At 33.5% G+C, this 10,513-nt stretch overlaps 1 protein-coding gene across 4 annotated transcripts in view; it reads left to right on the forward strand.

The window, feature by feature from the left end:
• Window positions 1-3,334, forward strand: part of LOC148940136 (putative ATP-dependent RNA helicase DDX28) — a 128,449-nt gene extending 125,115 nt beyond the window's left edge. For all 4 annotated transcript variants that reach the window (XM_089105935.1, XM_089105936.1, XM_089105937.1 and 1 more), the window contains 2 exons: window positions 140-295; window positions 3,121-3,334. In XM_089105935.1, coding sequence (XP_088962061.1) covers window positions 140-295; window positions 3,121-3,252 — 288 coding nt within the window. In that variant the 3' untranslated portion in view covers window positions 3,253-3,334. The remainder of the gene's footprint in view (window positions 1-139; window positions 296-3,120) is intronic.
• The last annotated feature ends 7,179 nt before the right edge of the window (window positions 3,335-10,513 follow it).

The raw sequence follows: 10,513 nt of genomic DNA on the forward strand, positions 1-10,513 counted from the left end.
TTCGGAGAAAGGGGGGGGGGGGGGTGTTAATCAAGATTTCGCCGTGAGCGCAAGGAAGGCCAGAACCGCCACTGTTCTTAAGTGACTAGGCGTTGACTCTAAAGTAGACATAAATAAAAAATAATTGATTTTATCCTAGGTTCATCACGTAATCAATTTTGACTTTCCGTTAAACATGTCAGACTACATTCATAGAGTTGGAAGAGTTGGGCGAGTTGCTGCAAAAGTGACTGGACATGTCACTAGTTTGGTCACAAAACATCATCTGGAAGTGGATCTTGTACAGAAGATTGAGGTAACTGACTTTCATTTGCTTGAAAGTTTTTTTTAAAGATTTATGGCATCATCAGTTGCGCCAAACTTGACTTGATGGTTAAAATTAGTGAGTTAAAAATAGCTAAGAATGAAGCACATTATTTTTAAAATAAATCTGAAAAATATTCTCTGTATTTAAAACTGTTTCTCTATTTGCTACAATTTAGTGAACTCCTGTGATTTTTTTTTGTTTTTTTCGTAATTATTATTCGATCTATTCATTTCTGTGATTCTCTTGTTTTTGAATCATCTACTTGTTGGAAATGATGAAAGACTTGAGAGCCATGGCTAATTAAAGTAAAGCCAAGACATACAGTCTCTGTGATAGGCATGCTTTGTTTATTTTGCATACCTCTTGATTTTAGAAGAGTCAAAAATAAATAACACTGTTATAACGACAAAGAAAGTTGAACTCAAGTCTTTTTTGATAAAATCCAAAAGCATACTATAAAACACTCTTAATAGTGGCTTTATCGGCGACTAATTAGTTGTCGATATGCAGGTTAAGGTGGTTCTAAATAAAAGCAGTCGATAAAAATTACCAGCAAGTCATTAAAATCATAAACACAAACAACAGGTAGAACAATAGGTTGTTTTTTTTTTGTAAGACAGTGGAACTCAAACCTCAAATGAATAGTTTGACCCTATATCCAAGGGTGATCCTCAGCAAAACACAAATGATATATATCATTTATAATATATATATATATATATATATATATATATATATATATATATATATATATATATATATATATATATATAGTGTATTGCAGATAATTATTTGGCAAAAAAAAAAAAAAAAAAAAAAAAAAAAATGCTGTCTTCCTAATTTAGTAACTGAAATAAATGAGCACTTGCACAAGGTCTAGACCTACTCATCCATCCAATCACTTAGGACAAACAGTATATCCAATCCGATAATCTGAAAATCAATACATATATATATATATATATATATATATATATATATATATATATATATATATATATATATATATATATATATGTGTGTATATATATATATATATGTATATATATATATATATATATATATATATATATATATATATATATATATATATATATATATATATATATATATATATATATATACATATATATATATATAAACAACATTTATATTAAAATACGACCTTTAAAACTAGAAATTTTAAATCCTTACTTCAACGGACTTCAACCATGAGTGAAAGATAAAATGAGGTGAAACGAGGAAATTCATTCAAGCCAAATAAAAATAGTTAAAAACACGCTTTCAATGCTATTCTTGTCTTTTTGGCAGCTTTTTACGGCAAAATCAAGAGCTGGATTTTTTTATGAAATTTTTCAAACGATAGTTTCATAATAAGTTTTTTTAAACGATTAGAAGTCTTCTTAAAGGAAGAGAAAGCCGGCCTTTAAGAACTGGATTTTTATGGTGACTTTTCTAAATGTCTACTGACTATTGAATTAAGCTGTTTCTCATATTGAAGAAGACAGCATCCCTGGATCTGTTATTTTTGGTTTCCTTGGGTTGTCTGTGAACAGATTATTATCCCCTATGAACTATTTTATCGCTACTCAATTAAAAAGACAGAGATTTTATTCGGTGAAAGTTGATCTTCCATATCAAGGATGGTGCCTAGTCTAAAGCATGTGAATTTCATAAATCTAGTTCTTTTCACTTTATTTGTATCCATATACTATAGCAGCATTAAGCAAAGAATGCGCGAATCTGGTTTTTATCACAAATTGCATAAGTGACTTGGGAACTCATCTTGCCCTTTAGAACTTGCATCATCTTGTCCTTTAGAACTTCTTTGAACTTAATAGTCGCTTTAAAATGTTCCCTTTTAATATTCGAATAAAAATTGCCCCGTTTTTTATGGACTAAGCTTAGTGTACTACCACAAGTTAATTTTGTTTTATGTAGTATTCATTCTTAACTCAATTACAACACCTGACGCTAGATGGAAGCAGTGCTCGTTTTAGAGTTCTAACTCCAGTTCACCACCTTAATGCTCTAAACTTTAGAAAGTGATATTATTCTACAGATCCTAATGCCAACCGATTTTTTTTTCTTCTTTTTTCAAATAAGAAATATGAGGACTGATAAAATTCTGTGTTTTAATATTTTTTGTAAATTTTGATATATAAAGAAGCTAATCTGGTTTTAAAGCGAAATAAAAAAAGGTGGAAAAGTGATATAAAAAGCCTGTCGTTATGGATTTAGAATATTTATAGGAACACCTCTAAAATTTTGGTGGTAAAAATTTGGCATATTTGGATTCAACGTTAAAATTTATGTTTTGGCTAGATGTTGTTTTTTTTCTTAATTTTATTTTAGTCACGAAATACAATCATTTGAATCTTTCAAACGTCTTGACAAATCAAAAACCGCTTGAGACATTCAGTATTATTTGAAAACATGTTCATTCTCCTTGTGCCACTCTCGGCCCAGTTATTTACATTAAAACTTGACATGTTCTGGGGTGAGTCAACAGCGATTATGTCCCATAAGGCGCCTAAAAACCTATTTAAAGCTAAACTATTATCCACAAAAATGAAGCTTTTTTGAAAAAAAATATATCAGACAAGCTTCATTTTTCACGTTAATCCATATATGCAACATTTTCTCAAATTGAAATTTTTAAAATAAACTCGGGGCTCCCATGGTAGCTTCCCTAAAAATACGAAGCGTCTTTAGCAGTAATTTTTGGCGTATAGTATAGTATTACGGTGTATTAACTTTACGATTGAACTGTTTTTCTTCTTTAAGTTCTCTTAACCTTCTTCTTCTTCTAGTTCACTGCCCGGAAAACAGCAGATTTGCCTAATGTCAATGCCAATATCAAACGTATAATAGCCGCCAGACTGAAGAAAAAAGGAGTGGAAACGTACCTTGAAGACAATGAAAAACATATGGAAAAATTATAAATAAATTTTGTTTTCAAGGTGTTTTAAAAACTTTATTTTTAATCCTTTGTTGTAAATTAATACTAAAAATGGACAAGCAATGCTTTCTCTTTTTTATAAGATTCTTGGCACGGTCAGTCACTTCATAACAATAGTTTGGATAATTGTATTTGAAAGTTCTTCCCCCATATGCAAAGCGTACAACAATAAGATGAGAAGCACTATTTGTACTTTATTTAAATAATCTAAATATACCAGAAAAACTAAAGCTAATTTTTTTTCGGCAGTTTTTTTTTTTTTTTTTTTGTTTTTTTTTAACATTCAGTTAATAAAGACTGCGATGTATTTAGGAGATGCAGAGTTCAAAGCCTGAGGAAGTACTGATTGCCCCAGTTTAGAAAGAAAGTCGCTCTGATAAACTAAAGCTCTGGGTGTATTCCGCTACTCGATTATTATTAGTGATCTTTAATTATTTTTTAATACTCTCAGCCAAAAATGGTAGATGACAAAGAATGAAGTCTTGTAATGCATAAAAGGGACTAAGTCCTTCTGCCCTTACAGTGATAGTACCAGGAGACCGAGATTTGCTCAGTGAAAAGAAAGATAGTTTTTTTTAATCTCCTTCACAAAACAACTTTGATTTCATTTTATTTTATTCGCTGTAGAAAGTAAAACAATAAGGACATTGGACGTGTAGATTTTCATGACATCATTCATGTGAAAAATGTTTTTTTCCGAAATTAATTAAGGTCTAAAACAAATTTTCCCAAAGTCTTGACCTATCTAGATCGTTTTTTCACACCCGAAAACGAGCAAATATGTTATTACCAACAAATTCATGAAACGAATAAGAATTTCCGAGCGAAGCTCGGTTTCTTGGTATACAAATTATTATTGTAACTATTCCGCCGCAATTCGTAGCATTAGATGCGAAGCAGTTAAAAATCCAAGACTCACTTCATATCTATCAAACTCGGAATCAACTAATTTTACAACAAACAAATGGTGTTTTGAAACTCCTCCTGATTATGTTCAAGGCTTTTAAACCTTTGGGGTCTCTAATATCAGTCAGCTGACGGATTTATGAAAAACATTGAGGAGGTTGGGAAATGGGAACCCATTTTACCAAATAGGCATGACCTTTGTTGATCTTTTTTGTTGACAGCGGAAAATGGTAATATACCGATTTTTAGAAATATTATAGTTCGGTTTACGAGACAAAATCATATACGTAGCTAAAATTTATATCTTGGAATGAAAATAATAACAAATAAAATTATCGTTTAAGACAGTTGATATCTACAACACGTCCCATGCACACCTGAAGAGAACATAGCATAATTTGTACATGTGTACGTTCGAGGTGATATTAAATGATTACTCGCTCTATGACTGGATAATAGATCCACATCCAGAATGCCTTTCTGGGCTTGAACCCAACCCTCTACCCTCCCCAACAACATGTAATAAATGTTGCGAAAATTTGCACTTTCCATAATTTAATGACTGAAACAGTGTTTAATGTACTCGAACCCTCTTTCCCGAGCCTTAATCTTTCGTGTTATCCAAGTTATTAATCCTTTTGACGGACAAAAATTATTCTGAAATGAGGTTGCTCCGTAAGATAAGGGACGGTCATATATGTGTTAACTTTATAGTAGACGACAAACAGCATTTTTGTGAGTTGTCCTATTGTGTTATGCCACCATCAAAGCTTGCCTCAATTTCTTTCTTATTTCACATTTCTTTGGAAAATGCACCAGCTACATATTGCCAGCTACATAGTGACTGTTCACCTGTCGGTGTATTGCAGTAGTTGTTCTACATTAATAGCAGTAGTAGTAGAGTGAAAATAATGCGCTTTTGGTCAATAGTTTTTTTTGGAGGGGGGGGGGGAGCGTCTTTGAACCCTGAACTATGGTAGTTGACTTGGCTACTATATTGAAGTAACAGTAGTTCGGACAAGGTTTGAACAGCGAAAGTTTGCTTCATTGTCAGTAAGGCAACTGTCAGATGACCTGGCATAGTTTTCGGAGGAACCTAAATGTTTATCTTTAGATATCCTAACACAACCCAAAATTCTAACATCCATTAGGGAAATAACCATTTTTAAGCAGAGGTGGTCTAGTTGGGACAGAAGAGGCACTCGTCATGGGTGCAGAAAAAAAAGGGAGCAAAATTTCGAATAAATAATCTAACATTTTGGATAATTTTTGAAATTTTATTCTATCAAAATAAAGTAGAGGGCGCAGTTGGCAGCAAATATAAGTAAATTCAATCCGAAATTTTTATTTTTCCAATATTTTTTTTTCCATAACAAGTAAGAAAAGTCAGATTTAAATCAATAAAAATTGATTTATAGATATAAATTAAATTATCTTAATAGATAATTTATTTTTAGTTTATCCTGATAACTTTTCGGAGAAAGGTGGGGGGGTGTTAATCAAGATTTTGCCGTGAGCGCAAGGTTGAAAATGCACCAGCTACATATTGCCAGCTACATGGTGACTGTTCACCTGTTGGTGTATTGCAGTAGTTGTTCTACATTAATAGCAGTAGTAGTAGAGTGAAAATAATGCGCTTTTGGTCAATAGTTTTTTTTGGAGTTCACCTGTTGGTGTATTGCAGTAGTTGTTCTACATTAACTTATATCTGTTCACCTAATTGAAACGGCCAGTAAAATTCTAGAATAACATGAATCCATACACTGAAGTAAAGAAAAAAACTTGTTGTCATTCAAGATAGACTATTTTGAAGCTAGCTTGAGGATTTCTCTTCTTATGTCTGTACCAGTTTATTTCCTGAATTTTAACACGCATAAAAAAATAAAAATGGCGATTTAAGATATTTGTGAATGTTGCTTGTGTCAGTTTTCCATGAATTTAATCCTGGCAGAGAATTAAAAATTTTATTATACTCCTGTGTAAGCCAATATAAATTTTCTAGCCGCCAAAAAATTTTGCATCCGCACTCCGCTTTAGACGTCGTCAATTCCGTAAAAAAAAAAAAAAAAAAAAAAAAAAAAAAAAAAAAATAGTTTATGTTTATTTTTATTTCCTTTTTAATGTCACGTCCAGGCATAATATGTTTTTCATTGTTATTAATAAATTAGTTGGTGAATTAATCTGAAACCTAAACCATCTCTTATGAAGGTGTTTTCATTTTTTTTTTTTTTTTTTTTTTTTTACTATTTGCAAGACTTCGAAAATTGCATAAAAGCCAGGTATAATCTGGATAACCAATACGATACTCTTTAATTACCATTAGTATCAAATTTTCAGTGATCTGATTTGTATTTTAAGCCAAATTCTGATTCTCTTTCAAATCCAAAATATTTTTTTCATGCCTTAAAAAAAAAAATGTAAATTGACATTTAGCAAAGCTATGAGGTTCAAAACTACTTTAAAAACAATCGTTTTCTTATCTTAGGCTTGTCAAAATGTCATGCGCTAATAAGGTTCATCATTTGTGTTTTATCTTCAGCTTTACTTTCTCAGCTTTACTCTTTAGAAAGTGCAGTGAATTTGATTCGATATAATTCTGTGTATTAGCATGGAAGAGAGAAAGAACCGACTAAAGAGAAAAATAAACCAAGACCGAGTAAGAGAAAACTAAAGGTTAGTAAAATGTTCCTCAGCCTCAACGTCTTAATGCTAGTTGGTCATCTGCCAAGTACTAGTTTTAGCTAAGTCAGCCCGGTTGTTAGCTGACTACTAAACTTTAAGCAATGTACATTAATCAAAACTGAGTGGAATACTGTGGTCTTTATTAGGCAATAACATCTTCACGGAATATAAACTCTTCGGGGTACTCTACATTGCTGTAGGCAGTCATGGTTCTTGTTGGGCAAACCCATGCACGGTCCATATAATTGACCACCAGAGGTATTTACTTCCTGAAAGAAAACAAGAGGTACTTCTTGCTCTGGGTGAGGATTCTTTGAAAATGTCGTTCTTGTCGTCACTGAGAAAGAACAGTGGCGATATTTTTGTAGACACTTCGTAGGGTGATTTAATGTTGCATTCATATGCGCTGTCCAACTCAAGTGCAAGTGCAGAGTGGAAGTTTTCTGAACTTATTAGCCGTAAAAGGAAGAGCTGAGATTGACTTCTAGCTGAACCGGTAGCCGATATTATCTAATCCAAGCAATATGTGCGGAGGGAGGATGATGAAAATCATCCTTTTACATGGAACGTGTCCTGAAATTGAACTGCTGGCACCGGAAGTCGTAGAATATTTCAAAGAAAAAAGAACATAACGTTGACGACGAAGAAGAGGAATTGGTATCTTTTGAGTTTCCCTAGTCACTTCTTCCAGCCACTTCTCTGCTCGGAATATTTTTAGTTCATGTTAGTTGAAAGTACTCACCAGAAGTTGTTTTTGTTTTTATCAAATACTGCAATACGTATTGGAGAATCGGTAGCCTTCAGTATGTTCCTTATTTTTATTTTAGCGCAAACTGTTTCGCTACGGAAACTGGTCTTTCAGTAACTGAGCCAGTGTCGCAAAAATGCGCTCCTAATCTGGAACACCCAATAGTGTGTAGTTCTTAAGGTTTATTTTTCCCTTGCAAGTTATTGTTTTTTTTTTTTTTTTTTTTTTTTAGCCCGTGTATCGTCTTCATATACTACTACTACTAACAACTCACCGCAGCACTAAGTCGCCTGAGGCCAACCTAGCTACGCAAGCTCCTCCTCCATCCCAATCTGTTCAAAGCCTCCCTCTTTAAGCCCTCTTTAGCTTTAGACGGTTGGCCGAAAATGACAATCTTCGGCAATCTGTCATCCTTCATCCGCAGAACGTGCCCTAGCTATCTCAACCTTTCTTTCATTATAGCCCTAGAAAGCGGGATTGGACCATACTTTTCGTACAGCGTACAGTTTGAAATACGGTCAGTCAGACGGATACCCAGAACAATCCGTAGGCAATTTTTCTGGAAAACATCTAGTAAATCTTCATCCGCTTTTCGGAGAGCCCATGCTTCAGAGCCATATTTGACCACTGTCATCACTGTACCTTCCAATAATCTAATCTTAGTTTGCAGACTTATCCTCCTATTCTTCCAAACTTTTTTTACTGTGAAAAAACACCCTGAGCCTTGGCTATTCTACTTTTAACATCTTCACTATTTCCCACCGTCTTTACTAATAATACTACCAAGGTAAGTGAAGCTACCCACCTGATCAATTTTTTCGTTACCCAACGTCACCTTTTCATCTTCACTTATTCCTAGCCTTAGTTTTCTTAAAATTAATTTTCAAACTTATTCTAGCACCCTGAACTCGCAAAACCTCTAAAAGTTCATTCGTTTTGCTCACATTTTTATCTAGGATTCTTAGATCATCCGGATAATCTAATTCCAGGAGATTGTTTCTTCCCCATTTGATTCCGTTGTCTCCCATTGCCTTTCCTGTGCTCCTTCAGACAAAGTCCATCAAAATGAACCATATAAAGGAGGATAGAACACAACCCTGCTAAACTCCTGATTTAACACAAAACCAGCTGCTATCTCGTTCATATTTGAACGGAAAGGGAAAATTTTAGTATCATTCGATAGATAAGATTTAGCTTTATCCATCCACCAGACTAAATTTTCGAAGTTTGCTTTGGATTTTTTTTTTTTTTTTTTTTTTTTTTTTTTTTTTTTTTTTAGAAAGAAAACGTGCCAAAAGGTTTCAACAACATGGAATTTTGTGACAAAGCTACAACTCCAATTTCACCCGAATAAACTAGATATTTAAATCATGTTAATTTGACGCAGTATGTTTTAGACTTTTACAGTGAGAGAAGGAGGTAAAACCCAAACTCTTGTTTGTTGTGATTTTTGTTCGTTTCAAGCTTGATTTGCATATTCAATTTAAGTTTCACTCGTTTTAAGATTTTTTTATTCATTTATATTACTACCTATTATATGTTTGTTTTCTAAGATCGTTTATTTAATTTTTTTTCGTTTTGGGTTTCATTTATTCTTTAATAGTAATTTCTTGTCGTTTCTAGTTTGAATTTTAAAATGTATTTGTATCTACTGATCTTGGGCTTAATATGGCCTTTACTTTTCTTTGAAACAGTTCTTTTTCGGAAAAATTTCTCAAATAATTTTTTTTTCGTTTTTGATTGCAAAAAGTTTTTTTCAACCAACTATTTCAAACAAACCAACTATTTCAAACAAACTGGCAATCTCAAAATTTTGATCGGACGCATTTTCGGAAAAGAGGGGGTGTGCATGTGTGAGGGGGAGGGGGGGGTGTAAATGCATTCCGATCCCTTTTGACTCATAAAAAAGTAACTGAAACTTTTAATTTCCAATCAAATGAGCCACCTCTGAAGTTTATGTGACCTCCCCTTACATACAAACCTTAAATGCCCTCCGGGCATAACTTAAAACAATTGCCCCCGGGCTCTTTGCGTTTGTATCAACTCCGGAATTTTTATTATCTGATTTTTGTACTATTTTTAACAGAATGTCAATTTTAAATTTTTATCGTATGGGTTTGGGGAAAAAAGGACGTGGGGGGGGGGGATAGTTTCTCTGAAGTCTCTTTTGATTCTTTCAAAGTGAACTAGAACTTTCAATTTCCAATAAAACGAGTCTACCTCGGGCCTTGGGGGTTTTGTCAAACCCAGAGTTTTTATTTGCTGCTGTTTGTACTATTTTTTAACAAAATGGCTATCTCAAAATTTTTATCGGGTTTGGGCAAAAAAGGGACGGGGGGGTGGGTTGCCCTTTGATCTCTTTTGACCCTTAAAAAGTGAACTAGAACTTTCAATTTCCAATCAAATGAGCCCTCTCTGAAGTTTATACGTGCATCCCTTCTATAAGAACCATGTATGCCCCCAGGGCATAAACTTACAACGCCTGCCTCTGGGACCTTGGGGGATGTGTTGACCCTGGAGTTTATATGATCTTTGAACTATTTTTAACAAAATGGCTATCTCAAAATTTCATCTGATGTATTTGGGGAAAAAAGGGTGTGGGGGAGGGGCTAGTTGCCCTCCGATCACTTTTGCTTCTAAAAAGAACACAAGAACTCTCGATTTCCAATCGAATGAGCCCCCTTTAAAGTTTATACGTTGACCCCTTCCATATGATGTGCCTCTGGCAAAAAAATAAAAATAAAACATTGGAGCTGTATGGCCTTTACTATAGGCAACGCTGTAGCGGTGCCTCGGCTTGCACATTACCTTCAGATATATTCATTCACCAAAACAGATTTTTTATTTTTCTTAGAATTCTTCGTAGAGAATAATCTAAATTTGCTTAAAAAGTTTTCTCGCATAAAGT

This window comes from Artemia sp. Qi Xiang Cuo, chromosome 20 (genome assembly GCF_049724085.1).
Source record: "Artemia sp. Qi Xiang Cuo chromosome 20, ASM4972408v1, whole genome shotgun sequence".
Lineage (NCBI taxonomy): Eukaryota > Metazoa > Arthropoda > Branchiopoda > Anostraca > Artemiidae > Artemia > Artemia sp. Qi Xiang Cuo.